The 26807-nt window shown below is 32.5% G+C and overlaps 2 protein-coding genes and 1 pseudogene across 3 annotated transcripts; 1 reads left to right on the top strand and 2 right to left on the bottom strand.

The window, feature by feature from the left end:
* Positions 1–996: 996 nt before the first annotated feature.
* LOC142534593 (NEP1-interacting protein-like 1) lies at positions 997–2647 on the bottom strand (annotated as a pseudogene).
* Positions 2648–6570: 3923 nt separating this feature from the next.
* On the top strand, positions 6571–10743 carry LOC142534594 (la-related protein 1C-like). Its single transcript, XM_075641455.1, has 7 exons — positions 6571–6960; positions 7149–7713; positions 7790–7937; positions 8036–8126; positions 8801–8872; positions 9163–9171; positions 10612–10743. Exons 1-7 carry the CDS (start codon positions 6571–6573, stop codon positions 10741–10743), a joined length of 1407 nt encoding a protein of 468 aa, XP_075497570.1.
* Positions 10744–14177: 3434 nt separating this feature from the next.
* Positions 14178–25484, bottom strand: LOC142534596 (NEP1-interacting protein 1-like). 2 transcript variants are annotated; one of them, XM_075641458.1, is made up of 4 exons: positions 24979–25484; positions 24751–24834; positions 14874–15041; positions 14178–14562 (listed from the first exon to the last, which is right to left on the bottom strand). In XM_075641458.1, the coding sequence occupies exons 1-4, from the start codon at positions 25135–25137 to the stop codon at positions 14440–14442; spliced, it is 534 nt and encodes a 177-aa protein (XP_075497573.1). In that variant the 5' UTR covers positions 25138–25484; the 3' UTR covers positions 14178–14439. The 2 variants fall into 2 exon arrangements, with proteins under 2 accessions (XP_075497573.1, XP_075497574.1); XM_075641459.1 differs by lacking the exons at positions 24751–24834; positions 24979–25484 and adding exons at positions 15129–15212; positions 15357–15897.
* Positions 25485–26807: the final 1323 nt, after the last annotated feature.

A 26807-nucleotide genomic window follows, 5' to 3' on the forward strand; every position in this document is an offset into this window, starting at 1 on the left:
AAATCGTTTTTATATTAAAAAGTAGTATGTTTCGATTTTTATCGTTACCTTTATTTCTAAAAATATAAAAAAAAACTCTCAATTGTTCTTTGTAGAACACCTTTTTAAAAATATTTCACAAAAAATTTATCCAAACACATGCTTTTATTTTTTATTTGTAAAATACTAAAATATTTGCTCAGCCGAGCCTTAATTTGTTTTGGTTCAGAAAATGTAGTTGAGATAATTTTCTCCTAATTTTTATTTTCGATTCCTTGAAAAAAAAAAAAAAGAAAAAGAACCGCTAATAAGATGAATATACTTTTTTTAAAGAAATTATTGCAAAATGAATGATAATGCATTCTTTTTCAAATCCAAAAAGTAAACAGTATAAAGTTGACTGTCCTACTTACGCAGTGATTCTATCATCATGTATGTATGGATTGGGAGGAGGACTCTCCATTCTCATTGATATATCATAAAAAAGTACTTTCATTTTATCTCTTTAGCTTAGGAAAGTTCTTTAAAAAAACTAGCTTTCTCACGGACTTGTAGCCAATTTTAGAATTCTCAAATTTTCATATGATGAATTGAAATGGTAGTTTGATTGCTCACTTTCTTGTTAGCCATTGGACTGTGAGAGATTTTTTTCATTACATGGTAAACAGGTGATTTCGATTGTCATAAAAGATAATCTGAAATCCGATGTTATAAATTAAAATACTTACACTTAATAGATTTTTTTTTTAAAAAAAACAAGAATAAAGAGTTACACCAGATGAGCGTTAAAATTAAAATGGTTAGAAAGTGCAAAGCATGGTTGTGAATGAAGTGAAAATCAAGCAAGAAAAATTGAACTTTATTGATAAATAAACTATGGAACAATATTTATGAAAGAATGAAAATATTTATGCGCCTGTACTAATTTGCATAATTTACGATGATTTATAGGAATAGTCAAATTATCCACGTCATACAAGATGGATACGATACAATGCCATGTAACAACACAACTAGTGATGATAAAGAAAATACTAATAGCAAACAAACATTGTGTGTACGTAGGATCTGTGAGGGAATACAAACCACACCTCAAAATTTTCTTTACAAAATCGTGATCAAGCGCAGAGACCGAACACGAAAGATGTTGCTCAGAAACTACATACATAGAGCTGCACCTAGCCAATCTAAAACTACGGATTTATTGAACAAATAGAGAGGCCGTATACGAGTAAGAGGATATCATCAAGCTGGTGTTTCTCGCCGTACAAAAAGAGCATCAAAATACTCTTCTACACAACGGGCAAGAACCGTGTCTCACCAGCCAAGAGTCGATGCAAGGTAGATGAAACAAGTGGTGACAATGAGGTAAACTTCGCACGGTCTCCCCTAGCTGAAAGTCCTGCGTATATTTAAAAGCATGGGACAGATTCTTCTAAATCAGTTCAACTTGTCGATAAAAGAAGTCTATATACAAAGAGCTCAAACTTTGGCCAACACTTGAATAATTACAATGGCCTCTTCTGAAATTAGGTGGATATAAATGAATACCCACAACGAGTGTAGATGTAGGATGTGTCGTATGCGTAATTGCTTTGTCATAGAAATTACGCAAATTTCATAAATGTCACTATATAGGCCAAAAGTCAAGGTGCACTGATGTAGTTTATCTAACAAGAGACAGATAAAAAGGGAAAGAAATTAGAACAGTACCTGAAGGCAAACAGAACAAGAGACTCCCTCTCCGGAAGTATCAACAATGTCGTCTCTTGCAACCCTTATCTTTGGGAACTTTTCAACTGTGTCTACTAACAAACCATTTGCCCCGCCAGTGTCAAAAATGTCGGGAACGTCTTCAAATGTTGTTTCTAGCTCCCATCTGATTAACGAAGAAAATTTCGTAAGTCAAAAAAGTAAAAATACTGTCATCCCTATTTCAAAGAAAAGCAATCGAGCAGCATAATACCTGACTTTGCACGGCACTTAGCATAGCTGGACCAATACGCTCGCGGACAAGTCTGCCACTTAAGGCTACTCATCATCACATCAATCTGTACAGTCAGATTATTAGCTCCAAACTCAATCAGATTACTAAACATGCTATAAATCTCGAAGATTGAATGCCAGAATTATCACGTCTGCAATTGAATAGTATTGACTCAAGATTATTAATCCATTCAATAGATAAGACTTACCAAATACAGGAGACACTGTATCCCAGATTCATCGGACTGCCACAAAAGAAGTGATGATTCAAAGACTTCGATGGAGTAAACAGCACCGGATATGGCACCAACCGAAGCCCCTCTAACAAATCCACTTTCTTCTCTTGGCCAATAAGCGCTCCAGTCATTGCTCCCAATATGGTACCAACTGCATAGCAGGGACAGCTCCTTCATTAGCATAAAGAATAATTCGAGAGAAAGTACTACTAAAGATCAACATCCCTCTAAAATTCGGTAGTCGCTGCGTGAGACGTTTCTGAAAAAAATAATCATAAGGTGATTGAAAAATCACCTTTAATCAACTCCAAAAACCTATACAGCACAAAATTCACATCCAAAATCCTACACCACACAATCACAAAGAAAATGAAAACTGCATCCTTGGGGTTCTCAGTATGAATGATGGTTTTCTTCACATTCTCTGTCACCCAAGGTCCAAACATAGCCTAAAATTATAATTTCTTTAAATGTTCTAAATCCCCAAATATGCTGAAAACCCCCAATTTGCGGGACATAGCAAAAACCTAAACCCTAAAACAATAAAAACCACGGAGAACAAATCAATTAAGGAAAAAACACATTATAATTATGGGGTGGGGAAACCACCAAACCCCTGAATCGTGATAACCCACCTGCATTAGAGCGTACGATCAAACCAAAATCAATTGAATCTACAACCACTCAAACCAAATGGTTCCAATATGTTGTTTGTACTTAAGAAGTCTACTACAAACAAAAAATGTTGAAACATATTGGAACCATTTGCAGCAAGGGAGGTGGAAAAGGAGTGTGGATTGGCAGTCCTCACTCACCCAAGGCACCTAAGCATGGCCCTCGTCCCCCTTCTCGTCTAAAATGCACTGAGATGCGCCAAATTGCAGCTGTTCTCTTCCATCCCCATTTTCTTCAAAATGTTTGGTGCCATCCTTTTGCCGAAACCTGTCTGCAAATCCTTGGCTTCTAATAGAGCCCTATTCTACGAGGATGAACTGTGCCAAGCGGTTGCGCAAAACAATCTTCGTTGATTTTTGCTGTTTTCTGGTATTATTTTTGTTCCATATATGTGTATAGCTAGAACATTGGCATGATTGCTTTTGGTATAGTTTCTGGAGATTTGGAGTAGGCCCGCCTGGTGAAATTTTTCTAGTCAGTTTAGGTGCTTGTGAATTTTTGGGGCCTAAAGATTCTGTTGTCATAGGAAATCCGCCGAATCAATAAGTGGTTGAACTTCTAGAACTTAAATATCATCTTGACCGTCGGTTGAATTACTGTTTGAACAGTCTAAAACACCCTGTGGATCACCAACTACTGCACCAACGTCGAACTGGTTCCGGATACATCAATCCTGCATCAGCGTCCAATCTTAGTGGATTTGGAGAAAGAGGTTTTTCAAACAAAAAAACTTCTTCGGAAGTCATCTAACAAAGATATTGTCCAATCGATTCTGAATTCTCCCAACCGATTATAATGTGCTAGTGCATTAGTAGGGACCATAGATCTAACACAGTAGTCGATTTCAACTGGTTAATAAGACAAGACGAATCTTTAAAATATTTATTTCATTTCATGTTTTCTTATTCTATTAGGGTGTGTTTGGTACAAGTGATGAGATAAATAAATGATTAATTATGCTATAGATAATCAAACATTATGTGATACTATTAAGATTGTTTTGGTTCAACATTTTGAATATGTGATTAGCTTTTAAATATTGAGTGAGTCTCATGTGAGACCGTCCCACGGATCATAATCCGTGAGACGGGTCAACTACCCATATTCACAATAAAAGTAATACTCTTAGCATAAAAGTAATACTTTTTCATGGGTAACCCAAATAAGAGATCCGTCTCACAATACGACCCGTGAGACCGTCTCACACAAGTTTTTGCGTATTAATAAATTTAATATTATACCCTTGTTAAGTTTACTTATTTGTTGTGCTCAAAGCAATACATAATATTAGATAATAATAATAATATGTTAATAATAACGATATTAATATCTCTGAATTAATATGTGTAAATATCATAAAATTAAATATAATAAAAATAAAAATATTATTGATAAGGCATAACCAACATTAAAATTTAGTTTTTATTATTTATTAAAATATATACAAATAAATTATTTTTTTCAAAATAAAAATATATCTTTATATTTTTTAAAGTTTAAATCAAATTAAATAATAATGATATATATTAAATATCAGGATCGACATCTAACGTACAACATTCTAAAATAAATTTTTTATTCAAGGCAAAAACTTGTGTGAGACGGTCTCATGGGTCGTATTTTGTGAGACGGATCTCTATTTGGGTCATCCATGAAAAAGTATTACTTTTTATGCTAAGAGTATTACTTTTATTGTGAATATGAGTAGAGTTGACCCGTCTCACAGATTAAGATCCGTGAGACGGTCTCACATAAGACTCACTCTTTATTCAATAAATAATTAACACTCTAAGAAATAAGAGGAGGAAAAATGTAATTTATTAAGTTTTGATAGTGTATCTCACTTGATTTGTTAGATTAATAATCAAATAGTTATCTAAAAAATTGGATCTTAAATCGGATCAAAATAATTATTAAAACATCTTAAAATTTTAACCAAATATTGGATAAGTGTTTGACTATTAATCTATCATTGTTTAATCCACTCAACCAACACACCCTTAGAATATACTTGAACCTTTCCTATTTAAATGATTTTCCATAAACAAAGAACATTTTTCATTTACCTAAGAATACAGAGAGAGGGATTCATTTCCTTGTACTAAAATTGTGCTATGATAACGGTACGGTTTATATTTTGTTTTAAGAGGCACTTTAGGTTTTGTATTTCATGATTCGGGACAAATATACAATATTTAATAAAATATTACCACCGCTAAATTTTTAAATGGATGAGCTTATTGAGGACTTCCGAAAACATGTCTTTGATATTTCTTCTTATATAGAAAATTGAATACTTAAATGAGTTTAAAATGACATAAAATGCACTCTTATAAAAAATCGGTTTTGCCATTTTCATAAAATAAGAGCAAATACGAAGTATTTGTTAGTTGATATAAGAGTTCGTTATGTTGTGGCGTTTACATGTGCCTGAGATGTGATAGAATAATATTAGATACAATCATCAACAGGAACACAAAAAAATAAGTGATATTTAGAACAAAATGCTACGTGTGTACCATGAATAATCTTATACGACAAAAATCAACTCTTGAACATGTTGAAATCACCTCTATATTCTAGATAGCAGTGCATAGATGAATCAGACCATAATAATAATTCTTAGGGTTGAACCAGTGACAAATACTTGTAGAGCCAATTTTTTCTAATAATTTTTGGGCTTGAATCAATTAGTACATAAATTATTTAGAACAATTATTACATGTCAATTGACAAAAAAAATCTATTTAGTTTAACGTAGATTTCTATCATGATTTTTATTTAATTAAAAGAATATTTTTGTCAATTGATTTAGAATGATTAAAGCAAATTATAATCTCTATATTATCTAAGAACAGAAGTAACACTCATGTTCTTATTCTCACCATATTTTCAAATTTTGAACATCCAATCCTTATCTATATTTTGAAAGTATAGTTATGTTATACATTAATTATTATTTATTTAAAGTATGGTATTAAAGATAAATCGGCTATTTTTTTAGGAAAAAATTAATATGACAATAGTAATATTTTATTCTTATTTAGATTATTTATTTTTTTAGTAATTTTAGAGTAAGTTTTTTGTTTTTCTTATCTAATCTTGTATTTGAGTTTTATTTAATTCTATCAAAATTTTCTAGCAAAAAGTTAATGTGAAACAATTTGAAATACAAAGATAAGATCTTCTTAATGATAATTTGGAGATAAATTATATCATCACCATATGTCAAAATTTTAAAAGTAAAACTTGATATAAATCACCTTATAAATCATTAAAGATTTTTCGATTTTTAAAAACATAGGCTTTGTTTTTATAAATAAAAGATATCGGATTTTAAATATCGATTATTTTACTTCTTTGTTTTTTTTTTCGAGATATAAAATATTATTTGTTCCGATATATAAATAAATAAAATTAACCTTTATCTTTTTATCTTGATACTAAATACGTATATCCTAATTAAATCCGAGCTGTAATTATATTTGTCGTAGGAAACTAATTCCCCGCTTCATTGCTCTATATATATGCGGGGAGACTAGAACACTGCACTTTTATTTGCTTCCGAACAAGAAAACGGGCGGAGATAGGCGATTTCGATTTCGAGTGGGAATTTTTGGGTTTTCTTTAATCGATTCGATTGTGTTGGTGGGTTTGATGTTCAGTTGCCTGACCTATTTTTTTGTTTTCTGCAATGGCTACTGCTTCTGACTCCTCCGCCTCTGTTCAATCTGTAAATTCTGTTATTGATCGCCATTCACGGCTCGCGTCGCCTTGTTCATGTTCGAGTATCTCTGATCAGAAGCACGTTTTGCCTTCTGAAATTTTCCTAAACCAATTAATCGCACCACCTGCTAGTTTCTTGGCCGAGGATGGTCAGGCTGAGGGAAGTGAGAATGTTGGTGTAACCAAGAAGTGTGTTTGGAACAATCCTGCTAATGGTGTTGCTCCGCAGGTTGGTGCTTTGATGGGGACAGCATCTTGGCCTGATTTCTCCAAATCAGCTCGTGCTTCCACGAAGGCTTCTTCGAGTTCGACTGATTCTCTTGAAGAACTCTCTCACGAACCAATCATTCTGTCACAGGTTTATTATTTCTGTCATTGTTGTTCTCTATATTTTGGCCCTTTTAATCTACCTGTTCAATTTATCTGATGTTCTTAGTTGCTTGGGTTTTATTATATATGCTTCTAGTGCTATTATGAACTCGATGATCAAGTTTTCGTACAAGTTAGACTGCTTTCCTTACGAAATTTTCTTTTTGTGAATAATAGGGGACGTCAGTTGACTCTTGGTCTTCACAGGAAGTAGCAACAAATTCAGCTTCGAACCATGAATCTCCTATCCGCCAGTGTTCTCCGGAGCTAGGTGGTGACAGGACAAGTCACAGAAACATAACAGCCAACGGCAGCTTTTCTCAAGCACCAAATTCACACAGTTCTGTGGTTGAAGCGTCTCCTTTTAAGCCAGTGAAGTCCAGCATCTCTTCGGGGGTATCTCCTAGGGACAACACACGTTGGGATGTTGGACAGAGAGGAGGATCTCACAGTGGGCATGAGCCACACCATCCGCGTGGTCCTTTTAGAAGGAACAACAGTGGACCGCAACTTCAAGGGAATGGTTCTTCTAATCATGGCCATGGTAGCAAACGATACCAGGAACGTTGGATTGATGATTGGAGCTATAACCATCAATCTTTTGGCAGCAGAGTAAACCTTGCACCCCAGCAGAGTGTCGCCTCTCGGCCCTTCATACGTGGTCCAGTTTCAAGTGCTCCTTTTATTCCTCCACCTCCCCCTGTGGGTGCGCGGCCCTATGGTCCCCCAGTGTTCTACAATGGTGAGGTTTGCTGCTTTGAGATACTTGCTTCTGTAGATTATCTTGCGTGCTAATTATATTTTGTTTCAATTTGCAGATGCTTCATCTTTTACGTATTTTGCTCTTGGACCCCACCCAGGTTCACCCGGGCACATGCCTATGTTTCCATATGCACCAATGTCGTCTCCCATACCTGATCCTCACTTGCCTTCCAAAATTGTGAAACAGATAGATTATTATTTTTGGTATGTTATTTTTGTTATGCATACTAAATGATTCATCCGCTCATTGCTGTCTATTTGCGCATGGTATCAACGCTTGGATTTTCACATGTATCTTGCAGTGATGATAATTTGGTGAAGGACACATATTTGCGCCAGAAAATGGATGTGGATGGATGGGTTCCCATAAACTTAATAGCAAGCTTTAAGAAAGTAAGTCGGTCAAATTAATGAAAAATTTCCTGCTTATGCTTATTTCTTTATCCATTTTATCTAAACTTAAACTTGCGATTCTTTTTTGATTGTTGGTACATAGAAGAGAAATTTTGAGGCTCTAGATCAGAAAGTTGAAAATATCAAAAGCTTGATTCTTTAATTGGAATTTAGTGAGCAATATAGGTTAAGAATTTTGAAATGTTTCGGTTTTGTTAGATTATTCTTGGATGAAATAAAATGACAATTGATATCTAACTGTAATACGCTTGAGTTTATCAGAAGATTTATATTGATATGGAAATGGTAAATTTGTATGACCAAGAATGCACATTAGAATCATGGTACACTCTTTTTAGTTGGTTTCATTAGGTAACAATGATACTATTTTGAGAATGAAGTAGCTTGGACGGGTTAGTTATTCATGTAAGTTGTCTTTGGAGTGGAATTTGGAGATGCCTGATCGGATCAAAAGCATCTCTGGCTGAAAATCTTGCCTGCCATGATTTGAAACACCAAATCGACTGTTAGTGCTGCCATTTAACCTCTTATCATAGTCACAGAGGCAGCTGGATATTTTATGGCTGATCATATCAAACTTTTTAAATGATTTGCCACCTATTACGATGAGACTTAACTATGAATACTAATATTATACATTCTCAATTTTTCAGATTAGGGAGCTGACAGACAATGTCCAACTTATATTGGATGCTTTGCGAGCTTCGAATGTGGTGGAAATACAGGTGAAATGTATCGCATATTTGATCCTCGCAATACCACTTTTCTTATAGTAAATCTTTTACTAGTAGTGTAGTCCAAAATTTTACTGAAAAAACAAGTGAATATGCGATTAACTTATGAGCAAAATCTGCTAATATCCCCTTTTCAGCTTTCTCATGCGACTTGTTCTATATATCTATAGACTTGTTATCCTTTGGGTATTTTGTAGACATTTCATCCCACGACATGCACTTTAGATAGAGTATTGGTGGTTTCTAACTCATCTAGGCGATTTTTTTTCTTACTCTTGCAGGGAGAAAAGGTGAGGAGGAAGGGTAATTGGAGAAAATGGATAATGCCAACCTTCTTGTATTCTACATGATCAAGTCCTCAATTTCTTTAATGAGCAATATAGGTTAAGAAGTAAAATCATTGAACGAGGAAACAACTGGTTCTTTAGTGGTTTTTTTAAAATACAATTGTGCATTTTACGATGTCCTTTTACCAAGTACTCTAATATTTTGCCAAAAATATTAATTTCCCGTCAAAATGTTATTTCTAAAAAAGAAAAGATATATCATTAATATTGAAATATATGTACTACAATAAATGATAATTTCAATTATTGTTTGTATTGATTATATCAATTCATTTAGTTCAAATTTGAATTTAATTCATTTTTATATTAATTAAAATATAATTTATATATTATATATTTTTTATTATTTTTTTATTCAAATTGAAACTAAACTTTATTGAAAATATAAACTAAATTAAAATTTTTTACATTGATTATATCAATCAATTTAATTTGTGATATGATTTGTGTTACTATGATATATTTAATTTTTATTACAAACTGTATAAATAAATTTTAAACACAAATGATTGCAATGTTATATATATATATATATCACTCATCCATTCGATGTGTAATTTTTCTATATTTCATCACATCCAATAGATGAGTGACACCTCATCGGTGCTCACAAAAGTGTGTACGGTAGGTGTGCAAGATATCAAAATTAATTATATATGTGTGTGTGTACTGTAATAAATGACCACTTTAATTATTGTTTGCATTGATTATATCAATTCATTTAATTCAATTTTGAATTTATTTAATTTTTGTATTAATTCAAATGTAATTTATGTATTATATGTTTTTTATTTTTTTACTCAAATTGAAACTAATCGAAGATAGCCTAAATTGGGGCAATCCATGGTATTTTTCGATTTCTAGATAATTCAATGTTAAGTGTTGTACAATTATTCCAAGGAAATGGGAATCATGCTGGCTGCGGATCAACTTTTGAAAACTAGATAGATATCGAGCACATAATTAAACAAGAATAAAATGTTATAAAATATTTTGAAATATATTTATACAGATGGATTTATTTATATATTTCGAGCATGTTTTAGTTTGATATTTTTGAGTATAAGAATAATGTGGGAGCATGTTTTAGTTTGATATTTCGGAGAATATATCACCCAAATAAATCATATACTCTTGCTAATATACTATCCTCCAAAAATTAGATTTACTAGTATTTATCCATTATATACTATCCTCCAAAAATTAGATTAACTTAAGAGCAAAATCTGTTAATATCCCCTTTTCAGCTTTCTCATCCGACTTGTTCTATATATCTATATATCCTTCGGGTATTTTGTAGACATTTCATCCCACAACATGCACTTTAGATAGAGCATCGGTGCTTTCTAACTTATCTAGGCGATTTTTTTCTTACTCTTGCAGGGAGGAAAGGTGAGGAGGAAGGGTAACTGGAGAAAATGGATAATTCCAACCATCATGTTTCCTACAGAATCAAGTCCTCATTCTCTCAATATTTCTAGTCTGCATATAAATGATGAAAAGAAAAACACGTAGTTTCTAGCGATACTATTATCATAAGTGGGGACTTTGAACACACAACAACTCTATATTTTAGGCTGCTTTTCAGAGTTTGTGGTGGTCTCTAACTCATCTAGGCGATTTTTTTTCTTACTCTTGCAGGTAGAATAGGTGAGTAGGAAGGGTTACTGGAGAAAATGGATAATGCCAACTATCCTGTATTCTACAGGATCAAGTCCTCAATCTCTCAATATTTCTAATCTGCATATACATGATAAAAAGACTAACACAATTTCTAGCTATATTTTAGCCACCGTCGGAAGATATTGGTTTACTTCCACTTATTTCTTATAGTCGTTGGTAATTTAGTTGGATTCGTGATTGTCCAGAGTCTATTGCCTCTCTTTTTTTTTATTTTTTTCCCCAGAAACATCTTATATTATATTGAAATGTTGGATATGAATATTTTCTGTTTGGTTTTTATGTGATTTATTTTTACTAATTGCATCTTTATCACTGCAAAAATTATAGATATTTTCAATAAAATATATTTGAAAATCTATAAAGTAAGACTAAAGAAAATATTTCATCTAACCCACATAGCAATTAATGTGTGGCCACGAGCATTAAATAATATATTTTTTGTTATAATATAAATTGTTACGGTGAAAATAGTTTGAATCATACTCAAAATTAGTTTACTACGTACGTTTTGGTTTTGAGCCGAGTATGATATTTTTGAAATTATATATATAATGGATCAACACTAGTAAATCTAATTTTTGGAGGATAGTATATTAGCAAGAGTAAATGATTTATTTGGTGATATATACTCCGAAATATCAAACTAAAACAAGCTCCAACATTATTCAAGCTCAATATCAAACTAAAACATGCTCGAAATATATAAATAAATCCATCTGTACAAATATATTTCAAAATATTTTATAACATTTATTCTTGTTTAATTACGTGCTCGATATCTATCTAGTTTTCAAAAGTTGATCCGCAGCCAACATGATTCCCATTTCCTTGGAATAATTGTACAACACTTAACATTGAATTTTCTAGAAATCGAAAAATACCATGAATTGCTCCCATTTAGGCTATATTCGACTAGTCGTTTAACAGAAGCTTTCGAGCGTGAACAGTGAGGTGCACTGGGCAAGTGCGTGCGTGCGTGCGTGCATTGCAAGGCTAAGCGTGCTTGTCTTCGGACGATAACCCCTCGAACGAGGGCTTGCAACTTCACCAGACTTTTCTGAATGCCTTTCTAGCCTGTATAAATATATGCAAACATGCATTATGTTATCATAAGTAATATATGGTTTAGGGCATGTTTGTCCAATAAGTCTGACCAAAATAGATTTTGATTATCTGTTTATTAAAAGTAGGAATTACTAAAATAATTTGTCATTGTCCGTATTTGGAATCAATTTTTCGCCTGAGTGCTGCCATCTTTTCAAACATATGGATAATATTCAATACTATGTTATGAGATACAAAGGAAGACAAGTTATTACATTAAGAACAAATTTTGACTCATAAAATAATCAAATTTCAATTCAAGCCAACTTACAAGATCATTTTCGTCTTTTCTAACAAAATTCTCTCTATATATATATGTGTGCGCGTGAATAAGTAAGACAACCATATCTTCTCTTGACAAGAAATCTGTACCCATAGTCTCTTCATACAAGATGTTGCTTATTTCATTGCTGAATCTTCCTTTTGTTGTTGTTGTGCACAATCACAATACTAGAATCGCTTTCGTGATCGGATGATGATCGTTGGAAAAGTTTTTTCACGACGATTCGAGATAGAGGTTTTTTCCGTTTCCTGTAATGAAACCCATTTTGGCTGTCGGCTTTGAGATTTAAGAATTGTTAAATGTTGGGACTATTCAAGAGTAGAGAGGGGAATGAGTTGAGTGGGTAGCATGTTCTTCTATCATCGTGCATGGATGAATTGTTTGGGTCTTTTGTCGTGTATCTCTCGCGAAATACCTATATTGCCCTTGCTAAACACGTTTGTTTTGGATTTCACGGTGGTTCTTAGTTCATATTTCAGGTATGGAACTGAAATTTGAATCAAGAAAGATTTTAAAGTTTGAAATCGGTCATTTTTTTTTGTAGGGAAAAAATAAACTTTTCGATCTATTAACTTGTTACATTTTGAGTTTTGATCGACTAAATATTTAAAATTTTACTTTAGTATAACTTCAAATAAATTGCTAACAATACCGAAATTTTTTTGTAAAGATTGAATTATTATTATTATTTTTTTTGAAAAGATTGAATTAGTTTTGGTCTTATCAATGACATGTATTTTGGACCTTCATACAGAAGTAATTGCGTAACTATGCAATATTTTGTGAAAAGTAAAAATAATTTCAACGTCTCGATACCATAAAGATTTGAAGTTGTTTTAAGAACAAATATGCATTTGGACATATATTTTAAAATCGTTTTTATAATTAAAAAGTAGTATGTTTCGATTTTTATCGTTACCTTTATTTCTAAAAATATAAAAAAAAAACTCTCAATTGTTCTTTGTAGAACACCTTTTTAAAAATATTTCACAAAAAATTTATCCAAACACATGCTTTTATTTTTTATTTGTAAAATACTAAAAATATTTGCTCAGCCGAGCCTTAATTTGTTTTGGTTCAGAAAATGTAGTTGAGATAATTTTCTCCTAATTTTTATTTTCGATTCCTTGAAAAAAAAAAAAAGAAAAAGAACCGCTAATAAGATGAATATACTTTTTTTAAAGAAATTATTGCAAAATGAATGATAATGCATTCTTTTTCAAATCCAAAAAGTAAACAGTATAAAGTTGACTGTCCTACTTACGCAGTGATTCTATCGATCATGTATGTATGGATTGGGAGGAGGACTCTCCATTCTCATTGATATATCATAAAAAAGTACTTTCATTTTATCTCTTTAGCTTAGGAAAGTTCTTTAAAAAAACTAGCTTTCTCACGGACTTGTAGCCAATTTTAGAATTCTCAAATTTTTCATATGATTGAATTGAAATGGTAGTTTGATTGCTCACTTTCTTGTTAGCCATTGGACTGTGAGAGATTTTTTTCATTACATGGTAAACAGGTGATTTCGATTGTCATAAAAGATAATCTGAAATCCGATGTTATAAATTAAAATACTTACACTTAATAGATTTTTTTTTTTAAAAAAAACAAGAATAAAGAGTTACACCAGATGAGCGTTAAAATTAAAATGGTTAGAAAGTGCAAAGCATGGTTGTGAATGAAGTGAAAATCAAGCAAGAAAAATTGAACTTTATTGATAAATAAACTATGGAACAATATTTATAAATGAATAAGAATGAAAATATATTATGCGCCTGTACTAATTTGCATAATTTACGATGATTTATAGGAATAGTCAAATTATCCACGTCATACAAGATGGATACGATACAATGCCATGTAACAACACAACTAGTGATGATAAAGAAAATACTAATAGCAAACAAACATTGTGTGTACGTAGGATCTGTGAGGGAATACAAACCACACCTCAAAATTTTCTTTACAAAATCGTGATCAAGCGCAGAGACCGAACACGAAAGATGTTGCTCAGAAACTACATACATAGAGCTGCACCTAGCCAATCTAAAACTACGGATTTATTGAACAAATAGAGAGGCCGTATACGAGTAAGAGGATATCATCAAGCTGGTGTTTCTCGCCGTACAAAAAGAGCATCAAAATACTCTTCTACACAACGGGCAAGAACCGTGTCTCACCAGCCAAGAGTCGATGCAAGGTAGATGAAACAAGTGGTGACAATGAGGTAAACTTCGCACGGTCTCCCCTAGCTGAAAGTCCTGCGTATATTTAAAAGCATGGGACAGATTCTTCTAAATCAGTTCAACTTGTCGATAAAAGAAGTCTATATACAAAGAGCTCAAACTTTGGCCAACACTTGAATAATTACAATGGCCTCTTCTGAAATTAGGTGGATATAAATGAATACCCACAACGAGTGTAGATGTAGGATGTGTCGTATGCGTAATTGCTTTGTCATAGAAATTACGCAAATTTCATAAATGTCACTATATAGGCCAAAAGTCAAGGTGCACTGATGTAGTTTATCTAACAAGAGACAGATAAAAAGGGAAAGAAATTAGAACAGTACCTGAAGGCAAACAGAACAAGAGACTCCCTCTCCGGAAGTATCAACAATGTCGTCTCTTGCAACCCTTATCTTTGGGAACTTTTCAACTGTGTCTACTAACAAACCATTTGCCCCGCCAGTGTCAAAAATGTCGGGAACGTCTTCAAATGTTGTTCCTACAGCTCCCATCTGATTAACGAAGAAAATTTCGTAAGTCAAAAAAGTAAAAATACTGTCATCCCTATTTCAAAGAAAAGCAATCGAGCAGCATAATACCTGACTTTGCACGGCACTTAGCATAGCTGGACCAATAAGCTCGCGGACAAGTCTGCCACTTAGAAGGCTCACTATCACATCAATCTGTACAGTCAGATTATCAGCTCCAAACTCAATCAGATTACTAAACATGCTATAAATCTCGAAGATTGAATGCCAGAATTATCACGTCTGCAATTGAATAGTATTGACTCAAGATTATTAATCCATTCAATAGATAAGACTTACCAAATACAGGAGACACTGTATCCCAGATTCATCGGACTGCCACAAAAGAAGTGATGATTCAAAGACTTCGATGGAGTAAACAGCACCGGATATGGCACCAACCGAAGCCCCTCTAACAAATCCACTTTCTGTCTCTTGGCCAATAAGCGCTCCAGTCATTGCTCCCAATATGGTACCAACTGCATAGCAGGGACAGCTCCTTCATTAGCATAAAGAATAATTCGAGAGAAAGTACTACTAAAGATCAACATCCCTCTAAAATTCGGTAGTCGCTGCGTGAGACGTTTCTGAAAAAAATAATCATAAGGTGATTGAAAAATCACCTTTAATCAACTCCAAAAACCTATACAGCACAAAATTCACATCCAAAATCCTACACCACACAATCACAAAGAAAATGAAAACTGCATCCTTGGGGTTCTCAGTATGAATGATGGTTTTCTTCACATTCTCTGTCACCCAAGGTCCAAACATAGCCTAAAATTATAATTTCTTTAAATGTTCTAAATCCCCAAATATGCTGAAAACCCCCAATTTGCGGGACATAGCAAAAACCTAAACCCTAAAACAATAAAAACCACGGGAGAACAAATCAATGTTAAGGAAAAAACACATTATAATTATGGGGTGGGTGAAACCACCAAACCCCTTGAATCGTGATAACCCACCTGCATTAGAAGCGTACGATCAAACCAAAATCAAGAAATTGAATCTACAACCACTCAAACCAAATGGTTCCAATATGTTGTTTGTACTTAAGAAGTCTACTACAAACAAAAAATGTTGAAACATATTGGAACCATTTGCAGCAAGGGAGGTGGAAAAGGAGTGTGGATTGGCAGTCCTCACTCACCCAAGGCACCTAAGCATGGCCCTCGTCCCCCTTCTCGTCTAAAATGCACTGAGATGCGCCAAATTGCAGCTGTTCTCTTCCAAGAATCCCCATTTTCTTCAAAATGTTTGGTGCCATCCTTTTTGCCGAAACCTGTCTGCAAATCCTTGGCTTCTAATAGAGCCCTATTCTACGAGGATGAACTGTGCCAAGCGGTTGCGCAAAACAATCTTCGTTGATTTTTGCTGTTTTCTGGTATTATTTTTGTTCCATATATGTGTATAGCTAGAACATTGGCATGATTGCTTTTGGTATAGTTTCTGGAGATTTGGAGTAGGCCCGCCTGGTGAAATTTTTCTAGTCAGTTTAGGTGCTTGTGAATTTTGGGGCCTAAAGATTCTGTTGTCATAGGAAATCCGCCGAATCAATAAGTGGTTGAACTTCTAGAACTTAAATATCATCTTGACCGTCGGTTGAATTACTGTTTGAACAGTCTAAAACACCCTGTGGATCACCAACTACTGCACCAACGTCGAACTGATTCCAGGATACATCAAATCCTGCATCAACGTCCAATCTTAGTGGATTTGGAGAAAGAGGTTTTCAAACAAAAAAACTTCTTCGGAAGTCATCTAACAAAGATATTGTCCAATCGATTCTGAATTCTCCCAACCGATTATAATGTGCTAGTGCATTAGTAGGGACAATAGATCTAACACAGTAGTCGATTTCAACTGGTTAATAAGACAAGACGAATCTTTAAAATATTTATTTCATTTCATGTTTTCTTATTCTATTAGGGTGTGTTTGGTACAAGTGATGAGATAAATAAATGATTAATTATGCTATAGATAATCAAACATTATGTGATACTATTAAGATTGTTTGGTTCAACATTTTGAATATGTGATTAGCTTTTAAATATTGAGTGAGTCTCATGTGAGACCGTCCCACGGATCATAATCCGTGAGACGGGTCAACTCTACCCATATTCACAATAAAAAGTAATACTCTTAGCATAAAAAGTAATACTTTTTCATGGGTAACCCAAATAAGAGATCCGTCTCACAAATACGACCCGTGAGACCGTCTCACACAAGTTTTTGCGTATTAATAAATTTAATATTATACCCTTGTTAAGTTTACTTATTTGTTGTGCTCAAAGCAATACATAATATTAGATAATAATAATAATAATGTTAATAATAACGATATTAATAATCTCTGAATTAATATGTGTAAATATCATAAAATTAAATATAATAAAAATAAAAATATTATTGATAAGCATAACCAACATTAAAATTTAGTTTTTATTATTTTATTAAAATATATACAAATAAATTATTTTTTTCAAAATAAAAATATATCTTTATATTTTTTAAAGTTTAAATCAAATTAAATAATAATGATATATATTAAATATCAGGATCGACATCTAACGTACAACACTCTAAAATAAATTTTTTATTCAAGGCAAAAACTTGTGTGAGACGGTCTCATGGGTCGTATTTTGTGAGACGGATCTCTATTTGGGTCATCCATGAAAAAATATTATTTTTTATGCTAAGAGTATTACTTTTATTGTGAATATGAGTAGGGTTGATCCGTCTCACAGATTAAGATCCGTGAGACGGTCTCACATAAGACTCACTCTTTATTCAATAAATAACTTAACACTCTAAGAAATAAGAGGAGAAAAATGTAATTTATTAAGCTTTGATAGTGTATCTCACTTGATTTGTTAGATTAATAATCAAATAGTTATCTAAAAAATTGGATCTTAAATCGGATCAAAATGATTATTAAAACATCTTAAAATTTTAATCAAATATTGGATAAGTGTTTGACTATTAATCTATCATTGTTTAATCCACTCAACCAAACACACCCTTAGAATATACTTTGAACCTTTCCTATTTTAAATTGATTTTCCATAAACAAAGAACATTTTCATTTACCTAAGAATAAAGAGAGAGGGATTCATTTCCTTGTACTAAAATTGTGCTATGATAACGGTACGGTTTATATTTTGTTTTAAGAGGCACTTTAGGTTTTGTATTTCATGATTCCGGGACAAATATACAATATTTAATAAAAATATTACCACCACTAAATTTTTAAATGGATGAGCTTATTGAGGACTTCCGAAAACATGTCTTTGATATTTCTTCTTATATAGAAAATTGAATACTTAAATGAGTTTATAATGACATAAAATGCACTCTTATAAAAACTCGGTTTTGCAATTTTCATAAAATAAGAGCAAATACGAAGTATTTGTTAGTTGATATAAGAGTTCGTTATGTTGTGGCGTTTACATGTGCCTGAGATGTGATAGAATAATATTAGATACAATCATCAACAGGAACACAAAAAAATAAGTGATATTTAGAACAAAATGCTACGTGTGTACCATGAATAATCTTATACGACAAAAATCAACTCTTGAACATGTTGAAATCACCTCTATATTCTAGATAGCAGTGCATAGATGAATCAGACCATAATAATAATTCTTAGGGTTGAACCAGTGACAAATACTTGTAGAGCCAATTTTTTCTAATAATTTTTTGGGCTTGAATCAATTAGTACATAAATTATTTAGAACAATTATTACATGTCAATTGACAAAAAAAATCTATTTAGTTTAACGTAGATTTCTATCATGATTTTTATTTAATTAAAAGAATATTTTTGTCAATTGATTTAGAATGATTAAAGCAAATTATAATCTCTATATTATCTAAGAACAGAAGTAACACTCATGTTCTTATTCTCACCATATTTTCAAATTTTGAACATCCAATCCTTATCTATATTTTTGAAAGTATAGTTATGTTATACATTAATTATTATTTATTTAAAGTATGGTATTAAAGATAAATCGGCTATTTTTTTAGGAAAAATTAATATGACAATAGTAAATATTTTATTCTTATTTAGATTATTTATTTTTTAGTAATTTTAGAGTAAGTTTTTTGTTTTTCTTATCTAATCTTGTATTTGAGTTTTATTTAATTCTATCAAAATTTTCTAGCAAAAAGTTAATGTGAAACAATTTGAAATACAAAGATAAGATCTTCTTAATGATAATTTGGAGATAAATTATATCATCACCATATGTCAAAATTTTAAAAGTAAAACTTGATATAAATCACCTTATAAATCATTAAAGATTTTTCGATTTTTAAAACATAGGCTTTGTTTTTATAAATAAAAGATATCGGATTTTAAATATCGATTATTTTACTTCTTTGTTTTTTTTTTCGAGATATAAAATATTATTTGTTCCGATATATAAATAAATAAAATTAACCTTTATCTTTTTATCTTGATACTAAATACGTATATCCTAATTAAATCCGAGCTGTAATTATATTTGTCGTAGGAAACTAATTCCCCGCTTCATTGCTCTATATATATGCGGGGAGACTAGAACACTGCACTTTTATTTGCTTCCGAACAAGAAAACGGGCGGAGATAGGCGATTTCGATTTCGAGTGGGAATTTTTGGGTTTTCTTTAATCGATTCGATTGTGTTGGTGGGTTTGATGTTCAGTTGCCTGACCTATTTTTTTGTTTTCTGCAATGGCTACTGCTTCTGACTCCTCCGCCTCTGTTCAATCTGTAAATTCTGTTATTGATCGCCATTCACGGCTCGCGTCGCCTTGTTCATGTTCGAGTATCTCTGATCAGAAGCACGTTTTGCCTTCTGAAATTTTCCTAAACCAATTAATCGCACCACCTGCTAGTTTCTTGGCCGAGGATGGTCAGGCTGAGGGAAGTGAGAATGTTGGTGTAACCAAGAAGTGTGTTTGGAACAATCCTGCTAATGGTGTTGCTCCGCAGGTTGGTGCTTTGATGGGGACAGCATCTTGGCCTGATTTCTCCAAATCAGCTCGTGCTTCCACGAAGGCTTCTTCGAGTTCGACTGATTCTCTTGAAGAACTCTCTCACGAACCAATCATTCTGTCACAGGTTTATTATTTCTGTCATTGTTGTTCTCTATATTTTGGCCCTTTAATCTACCTGTTCAATTTATCTGATGTTCTTAGTTGCTTGGGTTTTATTATATATGCTTCTAGTGCTATTATGAACTCGATGATCAAGTTTTCGTACAAGTTAGACTGCTTTCCTTACGAAATTTTCTTTTTGTGAATAATAGGGGACGTCAGTTGACTCTTGGTCTTCACAGGAAGTAGCAACAAATTCAGCTTCGAACCATGAATCTCCTATCCGCCAGTGTTCTCCGGAGCTAGGTGGTGACAGGACAAGTCACAGAAACATAACAGCCAACGGCAGCTTTTCTCAAGCACCAAATTCACACAGTTCTGTGGTTGAAGCGTCTCCTTTTAAGCCAGTGAAGTCCAGCATCTCTTCGGGGGTATCTCCTAGGGACAACACACGTTGGGATGTTGGACAGAGAGGAGGATCTCACAGTGGGCATGAGCCACACCATCCGCGTGGTCCTTTTAGAAGGAACAACAGTGGACCGCAACTTCAAGGGAATGGTTCTTCTAATCATGGCCATGGTAGCAAACGATACCAGGAACGTTGGATTGATGATTGGAGCTATAACCATCAATCTTTTGGCAGCAGAGTAAACCTTGCACCCCAGCAGAGTGTCGCCTCTCGGCCCTTCATACGTGGTCCAGTTTCAAGTGCTCCTTTTATTCCTCCACCTCCCCCTGTGGGTGCGCGGCCCTATGGTCCCCCAGTGTTCTACAATGGTGAGGTTTGCTGCTTTGAGATACTTGCTTCTGTAGATTATCTTGCGTGCTAATTATATTTTGTTTCAATTTGCAGATGCTTCATCTTTTACGTATTTTGCTCTTGGACCCCACCCAGGTTCACCCGGGCACATGCCTATGTTTCCATATGCACCAATGTCGTCTCCCATACCTGATCCTCACTTGCCTTCCAAAATTGTGAAACAGATAGATTATTATTTTTGGTATGTTATTTTTGTTATGCATACTAAATGATTCATCCGCTCATTGCTGTCTATTTGCGCATGGTATCAACGCTTGGATTTTCACATGTATCTTGCAGTGATGATAATTTGGTGAAGGACACATATTTGCGCCAGAAAATGGATGTGGATGGATGGGTTCCCATAAACTTAATAGCAAGCTTTAAGAAAGTAAGTCGGTCAAATTAATGAAAAATTTCCTGCTTATGCTTATTTCTTTATCCATTTTATCTAAACTTAAACTTGCGATTCTTTTTTGATTGTTGGTACATAGAAGAGAAATTTTGAGGCTCTAGATCAGAAAGTTGAAAATATCAAAAGCTTGATTCTTTAATTGGAATTTAGTGAGCAATATAGGTTAAGAATTTTGAAATGTTTCGGTTTTGTTAGATTATTCTTGGATGAAATAAAATGACATTGATATCTAACTGTAATACGCTTGAGTTTATCAGAAGATTTATATTGATATGGAAATGGTAAATTTGTATGACCAAGAATGCACATTAGAATCATGGTACACTCTTTTTAGTTGGTTTCATTAGGTAACAATGATACTATTTTGAGAATGAAGTAGCTTGGACGGGTTAGTTATTCATGTAAGTTGTCTTTGGAGTGGAATTTGGAGATGCCTGATCGGATCAAAAGCATCTCTGGCTGAAAATCTTGCCTGCCATGATTTGAAACACCAAATCGACTGTTAGTGCTGCCATTTAACCTCTTATCATAGTCACAGAGGCAGCTGGATATTTTATGGCTGATCATATCAAACTTTTTAAATGATTTGCCACCTATTACGATGAGACTTAACTATGAATACTAATATTATACATTCTCAATTTTTCAGATTAGGGAGCTGACAGACAATGTCCAACTTATATTGGATGCTTTGCGAGCTTCGAATGTGGTGGAAATACAGGTGAAATGTATCGCATATTTGATCCTCGCAATACCACTTTTCTTATAGTAAATCTTTTACTAGTAGTGTAGTCCAAAATTTTACTGAAAAAACAAGTGAATATGCGATTAACTTATGAGCAAAATCTGCTAATATCCCCTTTTCAGCTTTCTCATGCGACTTGTTCTATATATCTATAGACTTGTTATCCTTTGGGTATTTTGTAGACATTTCATCCCACGACATGCACTTTAGATAGAGTATTGGTGGTTTCTAACTCATCTAGGCGATTTTTTTTCTTACTCTTGCAGGGAGAAAAGGTGAGGAGGAAGGGTAATTGGAGAAAATGGATAATGCCAACCTTCTTGTATTCTACATGATCAAGTCCTCAATTTCTTTAATGAGCAATATAGGTTAAGAAGTAAAATCATTGAACGAGGAAACAACTGGTTCTTTAGTGGTTTTTTTAAAATACAATTGTGCATTTTACGATGTCCTTTTACCAAGTACTCTAATATTTTGCCAAAAATATTAATTTACCGTCAAAATGTTATTTCTAAAAAAGAAAAGATATATCATTAATATTGAAATATATGTACTACAATAAATGATAATTTCAATTATTGTTTGTATTGATTATATCAATTCATTTAGTTCAAATTTGAATTTAATTCATTTTTATATTAATTAAAATATAATTTATATATTATATATTTTTTATTATTTTTTTATTCAAATTGAAACTAAACTTTATGGAAAATATAAACTAAATTAAAATTTTTTACATTGATTATATCAATCAATTTAATTTGTGATATGATTTGTGTTACTATGATATATTTAATTTTTATTACAAACTGTATAAATAAATTTTAAACACAAATGATTGCAATGTTATATATATATATATCACTCATCCATTCGATGTGTAATTTTTCTATATTTCATCACATCCAATAGATGAGTGACACCTCATCGGTGCTCACAAAAGTGTGTACGGTAGGTGTGCAAGATATCAAAATTAATTATATATGTGTGTGTGTACTGTAATAAATGACCACTTTAATTATTGTTTGCATTGATTATATCAATTCATTTAATTCAATTTTGAATTTATTTAATTTTTGTATTAATTCAAATGTAATTTATGTATTATATGTTTTTTATTTTTTTACTCAAATTGAAACTAATCGAAGATAGCCTAAATTGGGGCAATCCATGGTATTTTTCGATTTCTAGATAATTCAATGTTAAGTGTTGTACAATTATTCCAAGGAAATGGGAATCATGCTGGCTGCGGATCAACTTTTGAAAACTAGATAGATATCGAGCACATAATTAAACAAGAATAAAATGTTATAAAATATTTTGAAATATATTTATACAGATGGATTTATTTATATATTTCGAGCATGTTTTAGTTTGATATTTTTGAGTATAAGAATAATGTGGGAGCATGTTTTAGTTTGATATTTCGGAGAATATATCACCCAAATAAATCATATACTCTTGCTAATATACTATCCTCCAAAAATTAGATTTACTAGTATTTATCCATTATATATATAATTTCAAAAATATCATACTCATCTTAAAACCAAAACGTAGTAAACTAATTTTAAGTATGATTCAAATTATTTTCAACGTAACAATTTATATTATAACAAAAAAATATTATTCAAATGCTCGTGGCCACACATTAAACACTATATGGGTTAGATGAAATATTTTCTTTAGACTTACTTTATAGATTTTCAAAGATATTTTATTGAAAATATCTATAATTTTTGCAGTGGTAATGATGCAATTAGTAAAAATAAATCACATAAAAAAACATAATTTTATTCATACCACAATTCAATTTTTATAATATATATATATATATATATATATATATATATCTATATATATATCCAAGCATTTTTCTCTAAGCATAAAGTCTCAACTAAAATAAAGAACCTTATCATGTTATCAGAATATTAAGTATCAACCAAAAACCCAACAGAAAAAATTCATATCCAATATTTCAATATAATATAAGATGTTTCTGAAAAAAAAGAGAGGTAATAAACTCGGGACAATCACGAATCCAACTAAATTAGCAACGACTATAAGAAATAAGTCGAAGTTAACCAAAATTTTCAGACGGTGGCTATATGAAGAAAAGAAGAATAGAAAAACTTTTAGCAAACCAAATCTAGTAAACATTCTCTATCCAAAAATCCATTATTAGGGGGACTAAAATGTAGAAAACAAAAAAACTGTGCCGATGTTTCAAGATAGCCGTTGATGACTTCACCGCACAAGCTCGGAAAAGCAGCTTAAAATATAGAGTTGTTGTATGTTCAAAGTCCCCACTTATGTATCGTTAGAAACTATGTGTTTGTCTTTTCATCATGTATATGCAGACTAGAAATATTGAGAGATTGAGAACTTGATCCTGTAGGATACAAGATGGTTAACATTATCTAATTTTTGGAGGATAGTATATTAGCTAAGAGTATATATCTGGGAACTTTTCAACTGTGTCTACTAACAAACCATTTGCCCCACCGGTGTCAAAAATGTCGGGAACGTCTTCAAATGTTGTTTCTACATGTTCCATCTGATTAACGAAGAAAAATTCTTAAGTCAAAAAAGTAAAAATACTGTTATCCCTTTTTCAGAGAAATGCAATCGAGCAGCATAATACCTGACTTTGCACGGCACTAAGCATAGCTGGACCAATACGCTCGCGGACAAGTCTGCCACTTAGAAGGCTCACTATCACATCAATCTGTACAGTCAGATTATTAGCTCCAAACTCAATCAGATTACTAAACATGCTATAAATCTCGAAGATTGAATGCCAGAATTATCACGTCTGCAATTGAATAGTATTGACTCAAGATTATTAATCCATTCAATAGATAAGACTTACCAAATACAGGAGACACTGTATCCCAGATTCATCGGACTGCCACAAAAGAAGTGATGATTCAAAGACTTCGATGGAGTAAACAGCACCGGATATGGCACCAACCGAAGCCCCTCTAACAAATCCACTTTCTGTCTCTTGGCCAATAAGCGCTCCAGTCATTGCTCCCAATATGGTACCAACTGCATAGCAGGGACAGCTCCTTCATTAGCATAAAGAATAATTCGAGAGAAAGTACTACTAAAGATCAACATCCCTCTAAAATTCGGTAGTCGCTGCGTGAGACGTTTCTGAAAAAAATAATCATAAGGTGATTGAAAAATCACCTTTAATCAACTCCAAAAACCTATACAGCACAAAATTCACATCCAAAATCCTACACCACACAATCACAAAGAAAATGAAAACTGCATCCTTGGGGTTCTCAGTATGAATGATGGTTTTCTTCACATTCTCTGTCACCCAAGGTCCAAACATAGCCTAAAATTATAATTTCTTTAAATGTTCTAAATCCCCAAATATGCTGAAAACCCCCAATTTGCGGGACATAGCAAAAACTTGTGTGAGACGGTCTCATGGGTCGTATTTTGTGAGACGGATCTCTATTTGGGTCATCCATGAAAAAATATTATTTTTTATGCTAAGAGTATTACTTTTATTGTGAATATGAGTAGGGTCCGTCTCACAGATTAAGATCCGTGAGACGGTCTCACATAAGACTCACTCTTTATTCAATAAATAACTTAACACTCTAAGAAATAAGAGGAGAAAAATGTAATTTATTAAGCTTTGATAGTGTATCTCACTTGATTTGTTAGATTAATAATCAAATAGTTATCTAAAAAATTGGATCTTAAATCGGATCAAAATGATTATTAAAACATCTTAAAATTTTAATCAAATATTGGATAAGTGTTTGACTATTAATCTATCATTGTTTAATCCACTCAACCAAACACACCCTTAGAATATACTTTGAACCTTTCCTATTTTAAATTGATTTTCCATAAACAAAGAACATTTTCATTTACCTAAGAATAAAGAGAGAGGGATTCATTTCCTTGTACTAAAATTGTGCTATGATAACGGTACGGTTTATATTTTGTTTTAAGAGGCACTTTAGGTTTTGTATTTCATGATTCCGGGACAAATATACAATATTTAATAAAAATATTACCACCACTAAATTTTTAAATGGATGAGCTTATTGAGGACTTCCGAAAACATGTCTTTGATATTTCTTCTTATATAGAAAATTGAATACTTAAATGAGTTTATAATGACATAAAATGCACTCTTATAAAAACTCGGTTTTGCAATTTTCATAAAATAAGAGCAAATACGAAGTATTTGTTAGTTGATATAAGAGTTCGTTATGTTGTGGCGTTTACATGTGCCTGAGATGTGATAGAATAATATTAGATACAATCATCAACAGGAACAAAAAAAATAAGTGATATTTAGAACAAAATGCTACGTGTGTACCATGAATAATCTTATACGACAAAAATCAACTCTTGAACATGTTGAAATCACCTCTATATTCTAGATAGCAGTGCATAGATGAATCAGACCATAATAATAATTCTTAGGGTTGAACCAGTGACAAATACTTGTAGAGCCAATTTTTTCTAATAATTTTTTGGGCTTGAATCAATTAGTACATAAATTATTTAGAACAATTATTACATGTCAATTGACAAAAAAAATCTATTTAGTTTAACGTAGATTTCTATCATGATTTTTATTTAATTAAAAGAATATTTTTGTCAATTGATTTAGAATGATTAAAGCAAATTATAATCTCTATATTATCTAAGAACAGAAGTAAC

Source organism: Primulina tabacum, unplaced genomic scaffold, assembly GCF_025594145.1.
Source record: "Primulina tabacum isolate GXHZ01 unplaced genomic scaffold, ASM2559414v2 Contig610, whole genome shotgun sequence".
Classification (NCBI taxonomy): domain Eukaryota; kingdom Viridiplantae; phylum Streptophyta; class Magnoliopsida; order Lamiales; family Gesneriaceae; genus Primulina; species Primulina tabacum.